Raw genomic sequence first — 23,425 nt, 5'->3', positions numbered from 1 at the left:
CTAATCGAAGCTTCCATCAGCAAGCAGATGTGAGAGGAAGCGTCTCGAGTCGCTGATAATGTCTGCAGGATCATTATGGAAGGGCAGTCCAATTCGACTGTGTATCTGGAACTTGTAATAATATCCAGCGGCTCAAGGTGTCGTCGGACGTTGGCAGATTCATTAGGCCTCAGTGTTCAAGTCAAGTATTACGAGCATCTTGGGCAATCGTCTTCTCTCATTGACTCGGTAACGTCCAGCCGTAGGGACGATGCAGTGCTACCCTGTATGGATCCATGCATGCAACTGTTGATCCATCTCGATACGAAGGTGCGGGCTCGGAGTCTGCCGTTCTAGTGTTGCTCAGCCGATTGAGAATGGTTCAGAATCCTAGGGAGAATTATTCGGAAAACGGGTTTCACCATGGGGATACACACATACATACGAGTAAAACGCCTCCAGCCGTAACAGCACAGCTCATCAAAGCCATCGTCTCCTTCAAAGTCTTGTTCATGGAACCATATGCCAACGTTCTTCGCCTTCATGACGGTCTAGGCTCTCTTTCATATGATATTAACCGCTCACCTTCCAAAATCCAGAACCACGTCCCCCGTCACATTTGCGGAGTCGTCGAGAATGCGAGCTCAACTGCTTCTGGTAACATGGGTGCTTCTTCTATCGGTGAAGCAGCCAGCCAGCCAGCCCCCCTCCCCCCTCCCCTACATGATGCCTCTCCCGCCCAGCCAATAAGCCCTTGTGTGTTTGCAACCGCCGTGGAATGATCCAGCTAAGAAACGTACGCATGACCCGGGAAGACACGAAACAAGCACCAAAAAAAAAGGCCATCGGGCTCGGCCTTCGGGCCATGTAGCCATGGCGGAGCTGTGGCGCCACTGGGCTCGTCGGTAGCCTGTGACAATTACCTACCTACCTAGTACTTGTATTAGTGAGAGCTTAAGAAGTGTTTCAATTCATCTTCAACGGCAAAACGGGTCCATCATTTTTTTTCCTTATTTCTTCGATGCCCACTTTGAGTTCTAAGTCAGAGAGTGACCCAGGCAGTTGTGTCACCGGGTGGGTTTTGTAGCGATGGGGGGAAAGAAACCGGGGTTGATCTGCACCTTTTTGGCTCCTCCGCCTTGTCGAATCGTGATGAAGTTTTGACCGTTTCCAGCTCTTGTTTACTAGTGATGGGAACATGAAGCCATCGACCTTCGGCTCATCGCTACGGAAATAATGGCACCACCTACTACCTAATGTCAGTAACAACTACCTTATATAGGAGAAGGTGAGAAAAAGAGCTGCCGAGTTAGTGTCGCCCCGGTTATTATAGCAGAGGATGGAGAGTAGAGCTGGACTCGCATCTCCTCCAACCGACATCAGCCCAACGTCATAAGGCTCATTACAGTCATCCTCCCTCGTGATCTGCTGGGATCAGCAAAAGACGGCCCAGTCCCCTTGCCTCGTGGAACGTGATATGATGCAGATGGCCCTCGCCAAACCTCAGCCACTTGCCGAACAGGCTGGAAGCCTTTCAATGGTTCCTTAGCATGCGCTGTCCATTGGCTTCCATTTCCTCCAACAGAACAAACCCTCATTTCCACCACCCCCCAATTCCCGAAAGCTCCAGCGAGCAACAAGAACCTCTCTGTTCGTTCACAAGTCTGTCGGGAGACAACGCCCCCAAGTGACTGCGTTCTCGACAGCGTAAAAACCCCAGACCATCAGCCGCCACATAACATTCTCTGAGGGGTGGCTCGCCGACCGCCGGACGTCGTCCCCCCCCCTGACCTGACCTGACCTGACCTGTCCCATACCTAAGGCCTTCCCTACCTACTTCTTCCTTCTTTCGGCCCTTACTTGTATAAGTTCGTCCGCAATTCCTCCTCGCATGGTCCTTGAAACGCGCCCCCCCCCCCCCTCGAGCTTAAACTCCAGTTCTGCATGGCGAGCTGGCTGATACTAGTACTTTAAACTTCTGTGGCTAGCTACCTATCTATCTGTCCCTCCGGAGCATCTTTGTCGTCATGTCCTTGTCAATTGCTCCAACCGAGACAATAACGTCCCTGTCTCTGATCCCTGACCATAACGATGAGCCTCCCGAGCAGCGGCTTTCAGAGGTAGATCTGCTCAAGGCTTCCTGCATCGTCCGGCAACGGCCCATCTCAGTCACATTAGACGGCACCGCCGTCTTCGTCGTCTCCCTGGGCGTCGTGCTCGCCATCCACTTCCTGGAGGCATATCTGGCCGAGGCCGTCGTCAGCCTCATCCCCATCGCCCTGCTCGTCCACAATGACTACCGCAACTTCCTCAGCCTCGGGCCCGGCGGCACCCCGTCCACCATCCAGGGCTATCTCCGCATAACCTGGCTCCGCATGCTCTCGCTGCGGGACCCCTTCACAGCCCCGTTGCCCGACCCGAACCGCGAACCCAAGGCTGGCATCCTGAGCAGCCAGCACCTCCCCTACCGCGCCGGCCCTCGCCCTGCCGTCGCCGGCATCGCTCCACAGCGCCAGCTCGACCAGCATGGTTCTCGGCAGTGCTACATCGCACTCCGCCGCGCCATGGAGCGCCTCAGCGCAAGAAACCCGTCCAAGTTTGGCACCGAGCGCTCGTGTCTCGAGAAGCACGGCCTGGCCCTCTTCGCGCGGCACCCGCTGCAGACCACCTGCCAGGGCGAGATTTGCCACGTCCACGACTCCGACCACTCCATGCACCTGTGTCTGCACCCGGACGACATCAAGGAGATTCTGCAGAAGGGCTGGGGCCAGAGGCATCCGCTGGCGTGGAAGGGGCGCTTCATTCAGATGCCCGTCTCCCAGGACTTTGTCATGATCTATGCGCCCAGAAGTAAGTTCCCTTCTTGTTTGTTGGGTTCAGTCGATTCTCGATGCTCCCCTTGAGGCGATGTTCTGCCCCAAACTGTAGATCCTGTTCAAGGCGTGCTCACAGTGTTCACCGCAGATGACATGGAGCTGGAAATTGTCGGCAAGATCATCAACGCCGCCATCTGGTACACCCTCGCCGAGGAGGTCGACATCAACGCAAAATGAAAAGGCAAAGAGAAAAGAGGGTACAGACCTGCCTGCTACGTCTCCTCCACGACCCAACATGTCTCGGAATACATCATTTGTCTCTTAGGGTATTTTACAGCGTATGGCGTTTGTCCTTTGTCTGTTATGGCATATGTAGCATGAACTCTTCTTTTTTGGTAGGTAACAACGGATGGGAACCACGGGAGCAGGCACGTATCTGAGTATCTGAGGTAGGTAAACCGTCAATTGACGGGTGAGAATCATAACCTAGCTTTAAAGGGGTATCAGTTAGTACTACTTTGTGAGTAGCCACCAGGATGCGATTTACAAACAGTAAGATTCGAAAGAGAACAGTGAGGAAGAATCAGACATGCAACCTTTTCCCGCTGGGTTCCCCTTGTCTAATCCGAGTGCTCGTGGGTTTCATTCTGCGACTTCTTGAACTTCTCACCGGTCGCCAATGTCGCGTGAACGATGTTGCCGCCAAAGCTCCGTCCGTGCATGAGCTTGATGCAGGCAGCTGCCGCCTCAGCGGTCTTGAACCTGACGGATACCACGCCTTCGGGCTCCAGATCGTACAGGACCACGCTGGTGACGGGGCCGAGCTTGGAGCACTCGTCTCTGATGTCTTCCTTAATCTCCAGCAGAGCCGCGGGGTCTTCCTCCAGCTCCTGCAGCGTGAACATGTGCCGTAGGATGACTGTCCTGTCCCGCTTCGAGTTCGGCTGCACCGGCGCCAGATATGGCTCGTCGTCGTCCCAGTCAGCGAGCTTAGCAGCTAGCTTCTGCGTCTTCTTGATGATTTTCTGTCGATCCTTTTCGTTTCGCTGTCGTTTCTGGCCATTTCCGTTGCTCGCTTCACCAGTATTCTCCTGGTCGTACTGCGTCTTCTTGTAGCTTGAATCGGCGGCCTGGACTCGGATTCTGCCCTCCGTCGAGCCATTGGGCAGGAACCTGAACTCGGTGTCGTCCAGCAGCATGATGGCCATGTTGACGCTCTCGGGCTTGAAGAAGACAATGAGCGCATCGCCTTTGAAGTTACCCTCGGCGTCTGTGTACATCTTGATGCGCGGCTTTCCACTGTCGATTTCCTCGGCAATGACACCGGCCTTGCGAGAGAACAAGTCGTGGACTTCTTCGACCGTGGCGTCGGCGGGGAGGCCGGTTACGTAGACGGCAGTGTTCTGCTTGGGTTGCGGCGGGGGTTTCTGCTTCTTGTTGGAACGGGCAGGCTTGGAACCTTCGGCTTTCTGTTGAGCATGCAATTAGTATTTTGTTGACAGCGTAGGTTGGCTCGCAATGCGTCGTGGCACTGCGTAAAGGCACAGGACATCCATGCTGTGGTCGTGATAACTTACCTCGTCGCCATTCTCCTCGTCATGCTTTCGCTTTTTGTGCAGCGCGTCACCCTCCGCAGGGGTTCCGCTGTATTCTCTAAGGTCGTTCAACTCGTCTTCCAGCGGCTCTTCCTCAGTCGGCACCCATTTCTTCAGCTCGGCATCGAATTCGAACTCGGTTCCATCGTCATGCACCGCGATGAACTTGTTGTCGAGCTTGGAGAAGGAGATGCGCTCGTCGCTGTCGAACTCGCGCACGTCGGTCGGGAACGGCACGTCCATCGTGTCTGACCTTTTGCTGGGAAGAGGCGAGGGCTGGGATGCGCAGGAAATCTAACGAAGCATGATCTCTAGAGAGTGAGTAGGTTGTTCTGGGGAAAAAAAGCAGCAGGACCTTGATGAACTACAGAAGTTACATGTAGGTACTGCCGGCTGTAAACTGGGGTGCCACCAGCAGCTGCCAATGGCTTAGCGCGCTGCAACCTCACTAACAGCCCCACTGCGAGCCGTCTTCACCAGCTGTACCTGCATGTACCGAAGCGCAGCCTCAACCACCGGTGACATTCATCTCAGATTTGCTTCAGTGCCTATTCAGTATCAGGAGGAAACAAACCTGCAGCGTCGATGGATATGTTTTTTGTGGACTCAATTGAATAGGAATTATGGCTCATCCCTTGAAAATCTCATCAGTATACTGAAAGAAGCTACCGAAAAGTCGTGAAGAGAGAATAAAAAAACAAAACAAAGGCTTTTAGTCTCATAAAGCCATAACGTAACATCAGCTCGCAAGGCATCATTGCCTGCTGTCCTTCACAGTCTTCTTGACGCCATCAATAAAGGCCTTGACAGCATAACCACCACCCATGGGAATTCCCGGCTGCAGATATCCGTCGTTCTCAACCTTGACATGGAGCGCATCGGCGATGCTGGGCAGGCCTCCGTCTCGAAGGGCCATCGTTAACGTTCCCAGGGCTTGGTGGAACTGAGGACTTCGGAGCACCTTCTTCAAGAGGGCTTGCTTCTTCTCCAATGACAAGGATTCGTTGGCGGCCTTGATCTGGTCGGCGGTTGGGTCTGCCCTGCCATCGAGCTCAGCTGTGCCACTGGCGAGCACAATGACTGCGGGAGGCAGGAAGCTGAGAAGCGAATCTACCTCTTCGGCCAAGAGGGTGTCGACGATGGGCACCGTGATGGAGGTTGGTAGGAGGTGGCTCAGGTAGGGATATGCGATATCCGCCTGTTGGTGCTGCTGTTGCTGCTGTTGCTGATCCCCAGCCAGGTTGGGCTGGCCTCTCAGCGAATCGAGAAAGTTCCTTACTGCAGCCGCGGCATCAGGGTTTGAGGACGACGCTCTAGAAAGTTATTAGCCTCGTCATCTCTCATCTTGTCTCATTCACGTGGCAGACTCATGATATCACTTGGCGTAGCTCTGTTCAAAGGTACAAGGAAGTTTCTTAGTACATTAAATTGGCTGTCATTCGATGCCAAAGCATGTTCTCAACTCTCAGAGACCAATGACAGGAAACAGACAAGCTCGTGCGAATAGTTTCATGATCAGCCATGAAGAAATTGGGGGTTACCTACGCTCGCGCTCCATCGGCTCCGCCTTCTCTCGGTCCTTCGCCCTCCTCTCTTATGTCGCCTCCTGTAGCATCGGGGCCAGCTCCGCCGCTGCCTCCAGTGTGGTGCTCCCCGTGGCCGTGGCCCTCGATGTCCTCCATCGTCTCGTCATCATCGTCTTGGCGATCGTTGTTGTTTCGAACAGCGGCGAGTTCCCGCGTCACATTAACTTCTTCACCCTGAAGAAGTCTGTGGACGATATCGCCGATCTTGCGATCTCGGGGGCTGAAGTAGCTCGGATCGCCGTTGCGTCCCTGAGGCTTAGACTGCAACCAGAATAGGTGGCGCTGGGAGGAAGAGGCGAATTTCAGGACGAAGATGCGGCCGTTGGTTTTTGCTGTTGGCTGGGGAGACGATTTGTGGTCGTATGGAAGGAAGCTGCCGTCTGTGGGAACCATGACGAGGTCGAGTTCTGGGTCATCCAAAGGCTGGTTCCGTCGTCGCCAGCAGAAGTGCACCAGGTCTGTCCGTGTTAATGGGTGCTCAAACGTGAACCGGCAACTCGCGCTACTGACCATCTTCGGAGTATAGGTAGATGTAGCCAGGCTCAGGCCGCGGCGTGACCTTGTATGGCTTCGACGATGTCTGTAAAATGCCATGTCAGCTCAAGGTTAGATGGGGGTCGTCTTGCGGCTGCGTTCTTACGTCGACGTCACACTGGCCGGCCTTGAACGTGATTATAGGTGCAATCGGCATTGTGGAGAGCCTGTAAGAGCTGTGCCGGTGTCCGGTGTGCTGAAGTGTGAAGGAAAGTCGGCGAAATTTGAGCTGCGGCTTGTTTGTATTCAACTCCAAGTGCTATGCCGGCATCAAGGTGGTGGCGGGCGACATGATGCTTCGTAGGCTACAGGAGCTCTTACGTCGAGCTTGGAGCAATAGTGGGGGCACGGGCCGATGTTGATCCCGTATCGATAAACAGCAATTTTCTGCTGATCAATAAATAAGCTTCCTATCGCAACGAACTTTTTTTCTCTTCTTTCTCAAGTTCTGCCCCAAACGAAGATTGCGTGTCTCAGAGGGCCATTTCTCGAATGGCTGCTGAAGAGATCTATGCTTAGCATCTCCAGCTTGATTCAGCTTGTCAGGCGGCATAGCGTCCATTGCAGCGCGAGTCCTGTGGCATAGGTGCTAACATTTGAGCGGAAATCCTCAGTATCACCAGAGCAGGTAAGACCTCACTTTACTCCTTGCAAAACACACATCACATCTCTCCTGGATTTTATGATGAAAACAATTGGTCCGTGTTTCGGAGGCGGCCTCAAGACCCGCCGCAAGACGACACAACAAGCACATTGTGCAACACTGAACTTCTCGCCATGAACTATCTTTTCTTGGAATCTCCATCATCATGCGCATCTTAGCAACATAGCTAACAATCGTGCTGCTTAGTTCTCTATGAAGATGCTCGGTGTTGTTTCCTCAGAGAGTACCAACGCATATTGGAAACCTGACTGGGTTGAGAGAAGCTGGTGGTTCGAAACTCGAACTCTTGCTAACAGTTTCGATGGAAGGTAAGGCAATCGTATAGAAGATTAGGTAGATAGAATATGTCAGAATATCACATGCTATCATTGTCACCTTCGAGTCATTCGTTACTGCATGTCGCGTGAATGGAAGCCCAGTCACCTGTAAAGCGATGTAAAACCTCCCTGCGGCCATGTCATGAGGGCGTTTGTCGTGTGTCAGAGCTCCGGCGTTCTGTACCCGCCATTGGATGGTGGGGTTTCCGCGTGCTCTCGATTTCTCTTAGCAGCCGCCAAATGACGGTTGAACTTGCGCCTAAGACATTTACACATTTACACCTAAAACAAAGCAGTACAGTTGTTGAAGTTTTCCGACCCAACGTTCACAGCGCACAGTAGCAACGAGACATTGACTGGTTCAGGAGTCAGAAAAAAAGCATAGTTCAGGAGAATTGCTGTTCGCCAGGCGTCGCAAACGGGCTGGGCACTAGAGGAAATGTACGGAGACTTGGGCATCAAATTGGTAAGATTCGTCCCTCATCTGGCTTTACACAGCGCGTCTCACCGCGACAACAGGTGCAACACGCCAAAAGAACTCAGAATCTCGCACATCTGCCCCCCTATCAGACTGAGCTCGTGCGTGCGGTGACCAGAGAAGTCAGAGACCTAAACAAGGATGTCGACGATCTTCTAGAGCCCTTTCAGGGCTCATTCGATCCCTCAGAGGACCAGGCAATCGCATACACACTGCTCGTGAACCACATATCGATGCGCAGGAACAAGCGATGCCTCCTGGCATACCACAGGACCCGCACCGACAAGCTCGAAGAACTCGTGTGGAATGGCGTCGATGTCGTCGACCTGTCGGGTCAGCAGGTGCGAGATGCCGGAGCGTCCAGAGGCAGTACCGGGGTGGCGAGCGGCGATGGATCTACGAGCAGTCTCAGCCCGCAGGAAGAGGACTACGTGCGGCAATACGGAGATTTACTGGCGGCGTATAAGGGGCAGTGGACGGACATTGATCTGACGGGCAGCCTGGAGCCGCCGAGGGATCTCTTCATCGACGTCCGTGTTCTGAAAGACGCGGGTGAGATTCAGACGGAATATGGGTGAGTGCCTTGCACATCACACGGATTTTGGAGAACTAAGCGGACTTACCAACCGGTTACAGGGCAATCACCTTGACAAAGAACAGTCAATTCTACGTTCGACAAGGGGACGTGGAGAGGCTGATTGCACAAGGGTATCTGCAAAAGCTGAGTTGAGCCTCATCCGCAACCATATTGCGTGTTGCATTGGGCAGCCCCCTTCTAAGGGCGGCGTCAAAGTACGCCACAGCAACGCATCTATAAGGAGTGGCTGCTTGATCACTCGAATGGTGTCTCTAAACGACGATGATGGCCGATGAGGCTAAACGCCTGTTCAGGCTGTGATCGGGTATGGTGAACAAGTGCAGTTACAGCATGATGTGGCATTGAAAGGCCTGTCACCAGCATGATGAATATACGCTCAGCCGTTCCTAAGGCGGTTGGCGGGCCAGGCGAGGTGTTGTAAGGGACATGAGAGTTTGATTTGCATTACAACATGGCTGGGTTATATATGTTTCTAGCTATTGTCTTTGTCTTACGCATCTTCACCCCACGGGGAAATTATATCAGGTCAATCAACGCATGGCCATTGATGGATGGCCTAGAGCCACTACGGCAGTGATGCTGCAAGGTCCGAGCAAGGTGATAATGTACGTCTAACACAGAATAAGGCAGGCAGCCTAGCAAAATGTGTCGCTCGTGATAGTATCTCACTACCATGTAGAGGAATTTGGTCTTGATCGCTGCAGCACTCGGAGTAATAATGACGACTGCTCGTTGATTCTGCCCGCTAATGCAGTCTAGGCCTGCAAAGACGTGCAAAGAGTGGGCAACCTAGAATCTCTTTGATTCAATGGGTCGTGGATGAGGCTAAGCCGGGAGGATTGGAGCTGTGGCCATTCACAAGCCGGGCAGATCGATCGCATTGCATGCCATGCACCCACCAATTGCGCCGTATCTGCAGCAGAACAGGCGTCGAGTGTGCTAGAACAACAGTGGGCTGATCGGGTGCCACCAGGGGCGTCTATCCGCAGTTGCTGTTGATGCAAGCGATACGATGCTGTAAGAGCAATTGGAGGTATTAAAAATCGAACAACTAGGTAGTAGAGATAAACCGGCACATCTCGCCTGTGATAAGGTCTTGATATCAAACTGGACAACCACCTACTGCACCAGCAAGGCCCAGAGCTCAATTTGCAGGGACCCCCGGCGTCGGCGCCACCGCCCCGGAAATTCCTCGATTCAGCAAGGCCGCCTCGATATCCGCAAAGTTTCCCTGATAGCCGTTATCTCGCGATGATGCTCGATCTCCTGCAGCGTACCTTATCCATCGTCTTTTCTTCCTCTCCTGCGGCTTCATGATAATACCGCCCCTTGTCCTCCCCGCCAGCTTCCATCTCCGCCGCAAATCTCGTTAGATACAATTGCCGCCAGTCGCATCGCTATATTTAACCCGACACCGTTTCCAGCATCCTCATGTCGATTCTCGACTGATATCATCGCCGATTAGCTCGTCGGCAGAGCTCCACCGTCGGCTGCTCCAAGCATGTCATCCTCAGTCACAGGATTCTCCCCGTGGCGGAAGAGGGCTTCCAGCCTCGCCTCGCAGACGGACCAGTTGCATCATGATCGCACAGATGCAGCGAGCCACGCCGAGAGCTCCATGCTGGAGGCCGGGAATCCTTCCCACCAGCAGCTGTCTTCCTCTGTGGGATCTGCGCAAGGCTACCGGGAGCCGATTCGCTCCTTCATCCATGCCTCGCTACGAGACCAATTGGGTACTAGATCTTCTTTGCTGCACCCATCGGACGCCGTGTGTTGCTGACAAGACAATAGTCCCGGTAGACAGCGCGCAGAATGCGAGGAGTGTTCGCGAAGACACCGCCGAGCTGGCTCGATACCTGCTCTCCGATGGCTCAGCTCAGCGTCGCCCAAGCTTTCTTCAGAGGGGCAGACCGTCGCTTAACGAAGTTTTCGGGCCAGAGTTTGCAGATGCCGATTCCATCGAGGGAAGCATACGGCGCTCATCGGGGACCATACCCGAAGTTACTGAGCCGCCGTCGCCGGAAGATGGAGAGCACGGTGCTCAGGCAACGGGCGAAGATGGGCCTTCTGCGCTCGCCAATCTGCTCAAGAACTCCTCTCCCCCATCCTCGGTATCAGAACAAGCAAAGATCCCGCCACCTCGATTCGAGAATCTCGAAGCTGGACATTCTCAACCCTCAGATATCGACGAGATACAGCAGCGGCCAGAGACAAGGGAGGCGGAGGCTTCAGAGTACACCCCTCTCCTCGAGAGGCCGAATCTTGGGTCGGGGACCAATAGCAGCATCGACATTGAAGGACAAAAGTCGTCGGCTAGAAAAAGGTGGCTGCATGGAGTCACTGAACAGGGCCGGAAAGTAGAGCGTCGCCTTGTTCAGTTCGCGAAAGTAGCATCCTGTCCGAGTCGCTGGAATCGAAAGGCCATCTGGGAGACCGCCGTGGTGGAGCCTGTTTCTTGCCTTCCGGCCGTCGCCGTGGGCTTGCTCCTGAATATCTTGGATGCCTTGTCGTACGGTAAGAACGTTGCGTGCCGTCATCACACGAAATACATGACTGACGACACCAGGCATGATCTTGTTTCCACTCGGAACTCCTCTATTTTCTCATTTGGGGTCTGCTGGCATTTCCATCTACTACGTCAGCACCATTGTTGCGCAACTTGTCTTCTCCACAGGCAGCATATTCAAGGGTGCTGTGGGATCTGAGCTGGTGTGTACGCCCTTGTTCATATACTGTCTATGCCTCGCCTCTGGCTCTAACCCTCGTCTTCCCTTAGATTGAAGTTGTTCCCTTCTTCCATAATATGGCAGCCAAAATCCTGGACATCGTAGGAGAAGAGAACCCCGATGCAGTCATCGCCACGACTATTGTCGCCTATGCCATGAGCTCTATGCTGACAGGCTTGGTGTTCTACCTTATGGGCCGCTTCAAGTTTGGATTCATGGTCGGATTCATCCCCCGGCATATCCTGATAGGATGCATTGGAGGCGTCGGTTGGTTCCTGATAGCTACCGGTTTCGAGGTCTCGGCCCGACTGGAAGGTAGCCTCGAGTACGACCTTGATACGTTGCAAAAGCTCATGGAGACCAAGACAATACCCCTTTGGATCTGTCCTCTTATTCTGGCCATTATCTTGTTCTATGGCCAGATGAAAGGCGCATCCAAGTATTTCCTTCCCCTGTTCATATTGGCCATTCCTCTGGTCTTCTACCTTTTCGTCTTCTCGCTTGACGTCCTTGAACCGAGCACGCTCCGGGATCACGGCTGGATTTTCGTTGGGCCTCCCCCAGATGAGCCTTGGTGGTACTTTTACACATTGTATCGTAAGTTCTTCTTCCTACTACTCATTACGTTGATTCCTACTGCTAACGACTATGAGCAGAGTTCCATCTGGTACACTGGGGAGCAATCATCGAAGTCATCCCTGCCATGTTTGCTTTGACATTCTTTGGCATCCTCCACGTTCCGATCAATGTTCCTGCATTGGCACTCAATTCTGGGGAGGACAATGCCGACTTGGACAAAGAATTGAGGCTCCATGGATACTCAAACTTCCTTTCAGGATGCCTTGGCAGCATTCAAAACTATCTCGTCTATGCCAATACCGTTTTCTTCTTGCGATCAGGAGGCAACAAGCGCCTTGCCGGCTACTTGCTCGCGCTTCTCACATTCGGCGTTATGATCATTGGCCCCAGCATCATTGGTTGGATCCCAGTGATGATGGTTGGAACGCTCATTTTCGATCTCGGATTTGAACTACTGCTTGAGGCAGTATGGCTTCCACGAAAGAAGCTCAGGCCTGCAGAGTATATCACTGTCATCATCATTGTCCTAGTCATGGGCATCTACGACTTTGTAGTGGGCATCGGCGTTGGCATCCTGTTGGCGTTTGTATCGCTCACTATCCAGACATCGAGGGTATCGGCCATTCGAGCCATCTATGATGGTGAAGTCGTTACCTCGACGGTCAGACGCAATCCGTCACAAGACAGCTACCTGCAGCGGGTTGGCCGTCAAATACACATCATGAAGCTCACGGGGTTCTTGTTCTTTGGCACCGTCGTTAGCGTGGAAGCCAAGATTCGCGAGCTTTTGGAGGAGCACACGTTTGCCCAGAAGCCGATCAAGTTCCTCATTCTCGACATGTGGCATGTCACGGGACTTGACTACTCTGCAGGCGAAGCTTTCAACACAATCAGCCGGTTGTTGAATAACAAAGGAGTGCACCTCATCCTGAGTGGCCTGGATGCCGATAGCGAACTTGGCCGGAATCTTAGGGCGGTGGGGCTGGGAAGCGGTGGAATCGAGGTCATGATGCTGCCGGATCTGAATTCGGCGCTGGAAAGCTGTGAAAACGAGTTACTCAAGACGCTCTATGCCCAGCAAGAGGAGCTGAGCACGGCGAAGCAGGCCACCGCCAATCTGGACGTGCCCACAACCTCGACGACATTGGACTCTTTCGACCCGCCATTCAACTCCCCACGCCGCAACCACCTTGTTGAAGCGGCGTATGACGCACTCAACAGCGTCGACATCCAGCGCAGATCAAGATGGCAGAGCTTTAACGAACCTCTCCGACTGATGCTGCAAATCTTCCAGGGGCTGAGCGACAAGAATGAAGACTTTTGGTTCCAAGCAGCCTCGTACTTTGTACGCAAGGACTACGCCGCCGGCACGGTCCTCTTCAGGCGCGGCGAGCCCGCGGACGGCTTCTACCTCCTCGAGCGCGGCATCATCCGCGCAGAGTACGACCTTCCCCAGGGCCGGCTCTGCGAGAGCATCGTGGCGGGGACCACGCTGGGCGAGCTGCCCTTCTTCTCCGAAACCAGCCGGACGGCGACGGCGCAGGTCGAGAGGGATTGCACCGTCTGGGTCATGGACACGGAGGCCTGGAAGAGGCTGCAGCAGAAGGAGCCGGAGATTGCGAGGGAGTTTTTGAAGATTTCGCTGAAGCTGACGAGTGAGCGGATGAGCGCCATCACGTCGTATATCTTGACTACGGCTGGTTGAGCACTCTCCTCCGAGTCTTGCGAGGAAAGAACTGGATTTGGATACTAATAGCTACCGGATGGTTTAATATGCATTGTCAAAATTTGCTCAATCAGCGTGAGTAGATTTCAGTATAGCGAATTGAACATGAAGGATGATTGCTGTTGTCTTCCAACTGTCCGCTTGCGACTACTACTACTACTACCTACTACCTACCTAGGTATCTACTAATTCCATGCCAGTGACATACGAGTATCGCTGAGGCTGTCCTCTTGGTCCACGTTTAGTAAGCCAGTTTTGCCACAGAACCATTGAATTTTTTGAGTTTCAGGCACCGTACCTGTAAGAACTACAACACCTTACATCTCACGAGTAATAAAATACTCTTGGCTGGCTTTCCCATCCTTATATGCATGGTCATCGGCTTGAAAGACTCATCATCACATATTCGTCGGTCTAAGCATCGATATTTTCAGATGATTTCCCACCCGTGCGCGTTATCCGCCGCCTTGCCCCGGTGTTGCTCTTGATGTAGGATGACCACAGGTTCACCTATAAACTACAGCATTCTACCAGGGACTTTCTCAGATCTATGCCATTCCCCTTTGACCAGACCCAAGGGAGCAACAACAGGGTGTATTTAAATCCCGGCAAAGACAAAGAGAAGGACAACGGAAGATTGACCAGATCACAAAAGATGCCACAAAGTCTACGATCCATCCTGGGCAAATCCAACCGGGTCAGAAAACCCAGCAGACCAACCCCAGCACGACAGAATCCGTCCAGTCCTGCAAAGGCATCTCCCTCATCTCCGTCTCCCCGAAAAGGCAAGAGGCCAGCCGCAAAAGATGACCCCGAAGCCCAGTTCCAGGACAAGCTCTCGGACATTGGCGTAGCCCAACTGCTGCAGGAGGAGCTCACGCTGAGAGACGTCGTCCAGGCGATGCGATACGTCCGCAGCAGAATGTTCACGCCCGTTCCGCCCACGGGTTTCAAATCTACGCGGTCTGCCGAGATCCTCAACTACAGACTGGGCATGCCGCCGATTGTCACGCTGGGCCACTTACACGCGATACTCACCTCGCCGTCCAAAGTGGAGAGGGAAGTCGTCGAGCTGTCTAGGAGCGGCGTCATCCGGAAAGTTCGGGTCGAGAGGAGAGGCGGGATGGGCGAGGCGCTGATCGAGATGGCGGACTTTGAGGCCATGGTGCGCAAGGCGGGCGTGTCGGAGGAGACGAGGGATCGGTTCCTGGAGTTTCTGAGGGAGAACCCGACGGCGCAGACGGTCCCGAGGGATGCCGTGACGCATGCGCAGACGGATGAGCTAGTCAGGGCCGGCTTCTTGACGAGCTCGCTGCGGGCCACGCCGGGGACGACGCTCCACGTCCGGCCGGAGGACCGCACGACGCTGACGTCGATCCACCATGTGTCTCGCTTTGCCTCGGGCAGCGTCTCGGCCGTGGGCGGCCAGAACGCGCTCCATCTCGCCGGAGGCAGCGGAGGCGCGCCGACGCTGCTCACGGGCGGCGGCTCGTCGTCGCCGGCGGCATCAGACGGGTCGTCGGACTTCCGCATCGCGGTGCCGGGGCACGGGCGGTACCTGAAGCTCGCAGAGGGGACGGTGGACTGGCTCCGCGAGATGGTGGACGGGACGAGATGGGGCGAGGCGCCGGAGGACTGGTTCAGGGAGCGGTTCGAGGGCGGCGGGCTGTACGGGAGGCGGTGGAAGGAGTTTTGGGGCGTCGAGTGGGAGTGGGTGCTGGGGCAGGCGGTTGGGCTGGGCGTGGTGGAGGTTTTCGAGACGGGAAGCGTTGGGAGGGGAGTGAGGGCGTTGGGAGGTTGATGTATTCTGTATCGTACCTACCCATAAGGTATGCTGGTGTCCTTGTTTCGTGGGATTCATGGTGTTGTTGGTGGTTGGGAGGGAAGCCATGTGCATAGTATACCTAGTAATATGTATACTCGTGTTACCGCACGGGATCTCGCATTGCCGGTGAAGAAATACAGGATCTTAGGGAAAGATATATACCCCCGGGATCGTTTCGTGATTGCCGAAATGGTGATTGCTGGAGGCTCGTAGGGCTGTCTTTGCCGAGATGCATGGACAAATGCCTTGCATGTGGCTGAATGGCGAGGCTTGGGATGTGATGGCTGGGGGGTAGACCTGGAGACTCGGTTTCATGCTTGCTTGATTTGCTGATAGCCATGGATGTCATTTATACATCGTCATCCCTTGCAGAAGGAGATTTGGTTGACGGTGGTGAAGTCGGTAGGCCGTTGAGAGCACGGAAGTGGTCTCTCCATATCAAGGGCGAGCAGGAAAGCGACCTGGTCGCAAGGTGTAATACTGCACGCCGAGTGTTTGTAACACGAGGTGACGGACTGACAAGCCTCGAAGGTGGCTCACTGGGCTCAGTAAACCGCCAACGACCGCCTTGCTGATTGCTATCGTTCGTATGCAAAGCACGCAAGTATGTACGCTAAAGAAACGGCTGTGGTGCTTCAATATGCTAAAGCGATGATCAAACAGCGGCTCTTCCAACATGCTCCACGATCAGCAGCATGTGGGTGACAGGTGCCAAATTGCCTTCCGACCCCTGAAAGGACGGTGGAGGCGAACGTCAGATGTCAGAGTCTATCCTGCCGTCGCTCCAAAGTGTCACTGCTAATTAGCAGCGGGACTGATAAGACTGTTGAAGAGCGTACACCACACATAAGGGGTCTGATGACGATTGCGGCAGAGCATGTACATAGGACGATAATAAGACCACACTCTAATTGTTGCGTGAGCAAGCATGAAGCATAAACATGTTCATTTCGAGCAGCGGTTCTAGCTACCAAAAACAGGAGTAGAGTATCATAGTGTTTGAAGTAAACTGTGCGTTTGGGGCGTCACCGAGGTAAATCGCCTTGAGCCCGGTTTGAAGGATGAGATGCTGGAGCAAATGTGACTGGTCACCTTGATAGCCTGGGCTCGCACATCATCTGCAGACGCGTCGGTTGCTGATGTTCGGCTCGAAAGCGCGACGAGCAGGGGTCAAGCATGCTGTAGGGACCTGAGAACGAAGAAGAGCGCCCGTCAGCGGTCTTAGCGAGTGAGTGCGTCGGCGACAATGGGGAGCTGAGAGACGCAGCTTGGTGCCGCGACAAATCATCGACGGCTGGCTGCCGCTGTCCGCTGATCTGAGCAATAACCAGCGATCCAGAATCTTGCTCTTTCACGTGGAAACAATGATTGTGTTGGCCCCATAGAACTGTGGCTCCAAGCTATCGGGAGTCACATTCTTGATGGAGGCATATTGTGATGGCCTTTCCTTTTCTCGCAATGCCAGAGCAAGGGGTGGTCCTCTAGCATGGTGGCTATTAGTGAGCCAATCGCTCCAATGCATCGTTCCCAAGTGCCTTCTCCAGGACTCGCAGGAATAACACTCGTATCGTGCGTACAGTAGCACCGGATATCAAGTTATATTAGACGTCGCCAGGACGGAGGCCACGCTTGCTGGACTTGTTTGTAAATGCAACCAAATGTCGTACAGGCCAAGCAGCAGAATCGGGGCGGACGCATGTGCTAATGCGGTCAATTGCCGGAGGACCTGCAGATGGTACCTGCATGACTCGGGCCTGGTCGGCGGAATCACATCACATCACGGACAGGAGCCTCCAGCAGCGCAGCATGTTCCACCTGGGCGCAGAGCCGGGCTGCGACAGGCACAGTGGCTCTGGCGGCGACGGCCCTCAGCCCCTTGCAGCAGCTGCTTGGATCTGGGCGAGGTTGATCATTGGGCGAGGCGACGCCATCTCTCGTCGGTCGGTTGGACAGGTCCGGTCTCCTGCGCCCAACACCCTGCACTCGTACTGTAAGCCTCAGTCAGGAACTCAAGCCGTGCTACTAACGTGCTGGAAACGAGAACCCCCTTGACGCTAAAGAAGATGTCCGGGGAGCTAAAGAAGGAACTTGGACCGCTTCAGCATGGTCCCGGAAACCTGCCCCTGGTTCTTGGTGCCATTCTCGGGGAATCGGGCATGGCGAGGACAGGCTCTGAAATTGCCACTCGCGACGGTGACGGAAGGGGACCGATAGGAGGCCCAGGAGAGCTGACGCTTGTGAGTTGATGGCAGAGAGAGAGGGAGAGAGAGAGCAGCCACTGGTTTGATGGAGGGAGGAGGTGGTGAGGGAGGTGGATGGATGGATGGATGGATATACTAGCATCATCTCGCTGGTGGAGATACATACTGTATAGTAGGAGGGGACGTAATCGCACTCGGGCACATTGATGCCACTGCTCTGTCTTGTTGCGAAGCCAATGACTGTGCCGATGATCGCCTGTTCGTATTGTTGTTCTTGATCGTTCGATACCGAGCCCGTGGCAATAGCAAGGAAAGCTGTCAACGAGAGAGGGTGAAGCAACGTCATGTTTGAGAGGCGGTGCTGGGAATAGAGGGTGGCCCGTGTGCAGATTAACGGAGAGCCTCGTGTGGAGGGCCGTCGCGACGGGCGATGGCGTTGCGCAGAGGTAAGTAGGTACCTGTACTTGTCCTCGCCTTGCTCTCGCCTACGCGTGCTGCTGTAAGTTGCCCGTGTCGAGCTCTGGGAGGGATCTACAGCGGGGTAGCGCGTGCTGCAGTGGGACATCACACATTGGGAGCGCGTACAGGTACTTGCATCACGCTCGTGGTGTTGCAGCAGTGCTCGCAGCGCAGGTCCCGAGCCCTGCAACGGCTGGCTACAGGGGATCAATGAGGAGCTTGAGGGCCCTTGCGCCGGCAGCAGCGCTAGAGCGCCCTCGCCTTAGCGCATGGTGGCGCTACAGCCAGGACGGCGCCCAGGGGACTTGGAGACCCAATCGACGCGCTAGGCCAGGCTGCGGGCTGGAGAGGCAGCTGTCCGCTAGGATGGGATTGGACGGCCGGGTCAGATGGATCCCGCCCTCCCACATGCACCGGCTTTGTTTTTAGGTCCAGGTTCAGGTTCGCATCCATGCATCCTTCGTACCACATGTACCGCAGACGACAAGGTGCTGCTGCGAGCGAGCCGGTAGGTGTTCTTTTTCCCAACCTACCTAGCCATCACTGGACCAACCACTCTAGCTGCTCATTTTGTTGCTGGGCAGGAGAGCGCCAGGCCGAGTCGAGAACTGCGGCAGCAACTGCCCTGAACGGGTCCTGGAGCCCAATTTCGTGCTGCCGCTTGGCTGGAGCACGTCTGCAGTGACTTGCATCGCCTCGCTTGTGTTCGTATCGGTACCGGCTGGTGATGCGTATGCGCAGTACGCGCAGCTGCCGCTCGTACAGCTGCTTGTGCTTGTACATGCATGCGTGATGCTGCGTGTGCTTTGGCTGGGACGCAGCCACTTCCACTTCAACTCCCAATTCCACTCACACTCACACTTAACCCTCTGTCCAGCTGCAAGTACCTCCTCTTCTCGCCTGTCATTGTCCCGTCCTGTCTTCATGTTTCCCTGCCCTGTCCCGTGCTATCGATACATATCCGATTTGCTCCATCAATTGTGCCGGCCCTCTGGGCGAGACGGTCTCTCTCGCAACTCTCCATAATCATCCTCTCTGGAATCCCATTCCAATCCATCTCACCTTTTCGGTGCCTTCTTTTGCCTTTCCCTTCCTTTCTGCCGACGTCTGTCCGTCCCCTTTGTCATACCTGTACTTGTCGTATGCGACGTCAGCAAGCCGTTGCTTCTTGTACGCCAACGCAAGTGGCCCTTGTCTTCATCGATCTTTTGCTGCTTCTTTCCCCCGAAAAAAAAAAAAGCGGCTTCCCTGCAATCGTCCTTCTCCGCGCCCGCTCCCGTGACTCTGCAGCTCTCTGCGCATATCCAACTCGACGAGCCACGATCGCACATCAACAAGCTCCCCGGCTGCTTATATCCCCTCTCTCTGGTTCTATATGGGAACCTCTTCTCTTCGTCTGCGCCTTGCTATAGCTCCGGGCGTCTGCCAGCAGCTGCCAGTCCCTAACGATTGCCACCCTTGGCGGTACTTTGTCGGCAGGTCCATCGGTCATCTTATTAGTATTCCCCAAAGGGAAAAAGAGGAAATCCACCGCTTTTCTGTTGGCCACCAGGCGACAACAAGAAATCCTCGCCCGAGTCACCCTGTTCTTTTCCTTTCTTTTCTCGCATTCTCTCTGTGTTTTTATTGTTATTTTTGTCTTTTCCGTTGCGGATCTCGTGCAGTCTCTGTCGGGATATCTCAGGCCAGGCTTGGAGACCCAGTTGCTCCGCTTCCCGCCTTGTTCGCTACAGACGATACGCAAAGAATTCTCCAGACATTTCCTGTGTGAGAGAGCGGTATGGAACCCCCCCTCCCCTCATCGTGGATGCCTCTCAGACCCCCTATCCTCAGCGACATACCCAGCTCTCCTTGTCGGGACAGACGGGCCACTCGCCGCAGGCAGTCCAGCTAACATGCTTCTATTGCGCCAGGTACCGTTGTTTTCGCCTGTGATATTGAGTAATTTGCTCCCCCCGTCGGCCGGGCTGTTCTGTCTCCATTCTGCAGCTTGTCCATCTGTCCAAGGCTGCCGATAGCGCAACAGCGCCTCTGCCGCTCGACATTTGGCCCAACGCATCTGCCGTACATGGACGGCTGAAGCCTTTGAGGGCACAACGCACAACGCACAAGCCATTCAGGCGGGACCTGCGAGCATAATTCTTATACCCACCACGCTTCTTATACCGCACCGCAGAAGGCAGCATGGCGACCGCCCTTCCGCGCCCTCGCCCCTCGATGGGGCCATCCGACACCTCTCTTCCAACGCTTTCCGTGCCAAAGAGTCGGAAAAGCATGGCCTCCATCCCCAGTCCAAAGTCGCCCGCTGCGCCTCGAAGCGGTCTACGAGCACCCTCCACAGCGTCTCCCGCTTCCTCCAACAGCAGCATACCCCCGATACCAAAGGCCGGCCAGCTCGCTGCCGCATCCTCAAAGACAGTCCGGAAAGCTGTCAGCATAAACTCCTTCCCGAAGCCTCCCAAGGGCGACGGTCGAAACAGCAGCATGCCCTCTAGCCCGCTGGCAGGCAACGGAGCTCGCGCCACGCGAAAACCGAAGCCCGTCAGAGACTCCGTAGCCAGCAGTAATACTCCAACGCCTACGCCGAGCCTGCTGAATGGCAGCGCCGAGGGTAAATTCATAAGCAGCGTCCGTATGTCTGATGGGCACATCAGTGTATCGTCCCCCACTCAAAGCCGAAGTTCCTCAGCTCAGGGCTCCTATTCCACATCAGCGACGACTTACGAAGACTCGGCCGACGCGTCCGGGAGCGCATCCGAAAAGCGATCGTCTGCTACGGAGGCAAAGGGCAACGTCATTGTCAGCGTCCGAGTGCGACCCGATTCTTCAAACAGCGACCACGCGGACGGAGAATGGATGGTCGACGGTCGACGGGCTTTGATTGGATATAGAGGAAAAGAAGGAGGCGACTATTACTATGGTATGTGATGCTTTGCGCCATCCTAGAACCGCAGTTGCTTTTTTTGTTCTTGGGCGGACAAGAGACGTGCTGATACCGAAGCCTTCTAGACAATGTGTTCACGACGCACGATGACAACGCCCGTGTCTACGACCACATGGCCAAGCGCCTCGTCCGGAGAGTAATGGAAGGCTACCATGGCACGGTCTTCGCCTATGGCCAGACGGGCACTGGCAAGACGTTTTCCATGCAAGGAACGGCATCGTCACCAGGTGTCATCCCGCTGGCCATCACCGACATCTTTTCATACATTCGAGAAACGCCGTCCCGCGAATTCCTGCTGCGAGTGAGCTACCTTGAAATTTATAACGAAAAGATTCACGATCTGCTGAGCATGGCCTCTGCCAATGGCGCTGCGGCTCCGCAAGAAGAGATCAAGCTACGCGAAGACGCCAAGCGCGGCGTCTACGCCACTCCCCTGAAGGAGGAAATCGTCCAGAGTCCCACGCAGCTGCTTCGAGTCATTGCACGGGGTGACCAGGCCCGTCGCACAGCCAGCACTCAGTTCAACTCCCGAAGTTCTCGAAGTCACGCCGTCGTACAGATCATCGTCGAAAGCCGAGAGCGAATGCCGGCCAGCGGCAACGCCGGCGATAGCAAGCGATCAGGCATGGTGCCCGGAGGTGTCCGAGTGTCTACGCTGAGCTTGATCGATCTTGCCGGCTCAGAAAAGGCGGCAGAGTCCAAGGAGCGAAGACAAGAGGGCGCGCACATCAACAAGAGCTTGCTCACGCTCGGAACGGTCATTGCAAAGCTTTCTGAGTGGAAGGACAAGGGCGGCGACAAGGATGGGAAGCATCTGCCGTACCGAGACAGCAAGCTGACGCGACTGCTTCAGGGAGCCCTCTCTGGTAACTCCCTCGTCAGTATCCTTTGCACGGCCGCGCTTGGCGTGACTGGAACTGCTGCAACGTCCGCCAACCACACCATTGAGACGCTCAACACGCTCAAGTTCGCCTCCCGCGCAAAGAACAGCATTGTCAGTCACGCTAAGAAGGCCGAGGAAGCCCTGGGCGCCGGAGGCGATGGCGGCGCGAGGGTCCTCTTGGAGCGATATCGCATGGAGATCCAGGAACTCAAGCAGCAACTCGAGTCGCAGGCTAACAAGAAGAACGACGAGGAGATCAAGGAGCTTGTCGAGGAGGACCGTGTGCAGACGCAGCAGATGGCTGAGCGGCACGAGGAACAAATTTTGGAAATGCAGCTTGCCAGGACGGCACTCAAGGAACGAATCGATCACCTGAACCGCCTGATTCTCAGCTCCAAGTCGGCCGGCGTCAACTCGAACGGGACCATGAGCGCACTTGCACGATACTCGCAGATCTCGTTAGTGCCGGGATCAGCCCGATCGTCAGTTGCCATGTCGATTCGGTCGCCCCTAGAGCGGACGGCATCGGTGGCGTCAAACTCCACGATCGGGCGGAGATCCAGCTACGGGGCCAAGAGAATGTCGGGCGAAGCGGCAGCCGAGATTATTGATGCGGAGGAGGACAGCATCGGCGAGAACGGGGACGGGCTGGCTTCGCTGACGGCGCAGAACCGAGCATTGCAGGCCGATCTGGCAGACAAGAACCGATACATCTCGACGCTTGAGAAACGACTGCTGCAGGCACGACGAGCCAGCTCTTCCCGGACATCGTCTGGCTTCTCCGTCACGACCAAGGGCATCATGGTGGGCGAGGATCACAGCGTGGCTGCCCTACTAAAGGAGAAGGACGCCGAGATTGCCGATCTGCGAGCCAGGCTGGACGACAAGGATCGCATGCTGGCTGCCCTGAGAAGCGCAGCTCGCTCTCGGGACAATGCCGATGCAATGACGGAGCCTCGCTCGCCCCAGTCACAAGGCGGCATTCGAAACAGTCTTCACTGGAGCCCTCTTCGCAAAGAGTCCAAGAGAAGGACCAAGAGCATTGACGAGATGAACAATATGCTCGAAGAGATGATTCAGGACAGAGTCGAGACCGGCCAGATCGTTAGGGGTGTTCGAGGCAGTGTACGACTGGCGCCGATTCACAGGCTGGAATCACTAGGCGAGCCTCCCAGCGAGCTTCCACCGTTGCGACGTGTGGCAACGCCCGTTGGAGAGCGCAGCACCCCTGTTGAAGCTGCGTCATGATGTGCCGGGAATGGGGGGCTGAAGGAACAGAGTGAAGCCCGGTCGGGGGCCGGAAACTAGGCGCCATCCAAAACTGTGATGTGATGAGGACCTTTTCTTTGTGGAAATCTCTAGTGGGACAAGGTGTTTGGGCATTGGGAGCCATCTTTTTTTTCTCTTCTTATTGTGTTTGCTTCTTTACATGTTATACCCGAGCTTTTGAGTTTGATTCTTGTTTGCTCTGCGAGAAAGGGGCAACACGAGTGGGGTCTGGTGTTTTGATTCATG

The 23,425-nt window shown here is 55.0% G+C and overlaps 7 protein-coding genes across 7 annotated transcripts; 5 read left to right on the top strand and 2 right to left on the bottom strand.

Moving 5' to 3' along the window:
- Positions 1–1,886: 1,886 nt before the first annotated feature.
- On the top strand, positions 1,887–3,329 carry TRIREDRAFT_45598 (uncharacterized protein). Its single transcript, XM_006962506.1, has 2 exons — positions 1,887–2,829; positions 2,944–3,329. The coding sequence occupies exons 1-2, from the start codon at positions 2,007–2,009 to the stop codon at positions 3,030–3,032; spliced, it is 912 nt and encodes a 303-aa protein (XP_006962568.1). The 5' UTR covers positions 1,887–2,006; the 3' UTR covers positions 3,033–3,329.
- An 86-nt stretch (positions 3,330–3,415) lies between these two features.
- On the bottom strand, positions 3,416–4,633 carry TRIREDRAFT_57178 (uncharacterized protein; the record flags this gene model as incomplete). The annotated part of the gene is made up of 2 exons (XM_006962696.1): positions 3,416–4,222; positions 4,373–4,633. The coding sequence occupies 2 exons, from the start codon at positions 4,631–4,633 to the stop codon at positions 3,416–3,418; spliced, it is 1,068 nt and encodes a 355-aa protein (XP_006962758.1).
- Positions 4,634–5,069: 436 nt separating this feature from the next.
- Positions 5,070–6,667, bottom strand: TRIREDRAFT_45595 (uncharacterized protein; the record flags this gene model as incomplete). Its single annotated transcript, XM_006962505.1, has 4 exons — positions 5,070–5,703; positions 5,936–6,434; positions 6,487–6,556; positions 6,617–6,667. The coding sequence occupies 4 exons, from the start codon at positions 6,665–6,667 to the stop codon at positions 5,145–5,147; spliced, it is 1,179 nt and encodes a 392-aa protein (XP_006962567.1). The 3' UTR covers positions 5,070–5,144.
- Positions 6,668–7,851: 1,184 nt separating this feature from the next.
- On the top strand, positions 7,852–8,986 carry TRIREDRAFT_21653 (uncharacterized protein). Its single transcript, XM_006962459.1, has 3 exons — positions 7,852–7,957; positions 8,011–8,543; positions 8,606–8,986. Exons 1-3 carry the CDS (start codon positions 7,931–7,933, stop codon positions 8,697–8,699), a joined length of 654 nt encoding a protein of 217 aa, XP_006962521.1. The 5' UTR covers positions 7,852–7,930; the 3' UTR covers positions 8,700–8,986.
- Positions 8,987–10,068: 1,082 nt separating this feature from the next.
- Positions 10,069–13,663, top strand: TRIREDRAFT_75475 (sulphate permease; the record flags this gene model as incomplete). The annotated part of the gene is made up of 5 exons (XM_006962922.1): positions 10,069–10,300; positions 10,359–11,081; positions 11,134–11,276; positions 11,344–11,890; positions 11,950–13,663. The coding sequence occupies 5 exons, from the start codon at positions 10,069–10,071 to the stop codon at positions 13,575–13,577; spliced, it is 3,273 nt and encodes a 1,090-aa protein (XP_006962984.1). The 3' UTR covers positions 13,578–13,663.
- Positions 13,664–14,253: 590 nt separating this feature from the next.
- On the top strand, positions 14,254–15,399 carry TRIREDRAFT_57078 (uncharacterized protein; the record flags this gene model as incomplete). Its single annotated transcript, XM_006962921.1, has 1 exon — positions 14,254–15,399. One exon carries the CDS (start codon positions 14,254–14,256, stop codon positions 15,397–15,399), a length of 1,146 nt encoding a protein of 381 aa, XP_006962983.1.
- Positions 15,400–20,357: 4,958 nt separating this feature from the next.
- On the top strand, positions 20,358–23,158 carry TRIREDRAFT_104474 (kinesin-like protein; the record flags this gene model as incomplete). The annotated part of the gene is made up of 2 exons (XM_006962920.1): positions 20,358–21,003; positions 21,093–23,158. 2 exons carry the CDS (start codon positions 20,358–20,360, stop codon positions 23,156–23,158), a joined length of 2,712 nt encoding a protein of 903 aa, XP_006962982.1.
- Positions 23,159–23,425: the final 267 nt, after the last annotated feature.

Source organism: Trichoderma reesei, assembly GCF_000167675.1.
Source record: "Trichoderma reesei QM6a unplaced genomic scaffold TRIREscaffold_3, whole genome shotgun sequence".
NCBI classification, from domain to species: Eukaryota; Fungi; Ascomycota; class Sordariomycetes; order Hypocreales; family Hypocreaceae; genus Trichoderma; species Trichoderma reesei.
This window is presented reverse-complemented; position numbering and strand designations above follow the sequence as displayed.

Excerpts from the sequence above, each read along its gene's own strand:
- TRIREDRAFT_21653 (XM_006962459.1), top strand. The coding sequence starts at position 7,931 with ATGTACGGAGACTTGGGCATCAAATTG. Across the intron at positions 7,958-8,010 it reads GAGACTTGGGCATCAAATTG|GTGCAACACGCCAAAAGAAC; the intron begins GTAAGATTCGTC and ends CCGCGACAACAG. Across the intron at positions 8,544-8,605 it reads GAGATTCAGACGGAATATGG|GGCAATCACCTTGACAAAGA; the intron begins GTGAGTGCCTTG and ends AACCGGTTACAG.
- TRIREDRAFT_45598 (XM_006962506.1), top strand. The coding sequence starts at position 2,007 with ATGTCCTTGTCAATTGCTCCAACCGAGACAATAACGTCCCTGTCTCTG. Across the intron at positions 2,830-2,943 it reads CATGATCTATGCGCCCAGAA|ATGACATGGAGCTGGAAATT; the intron begins GTAAGTTCCCTT and ends TGTTCACCGCAG.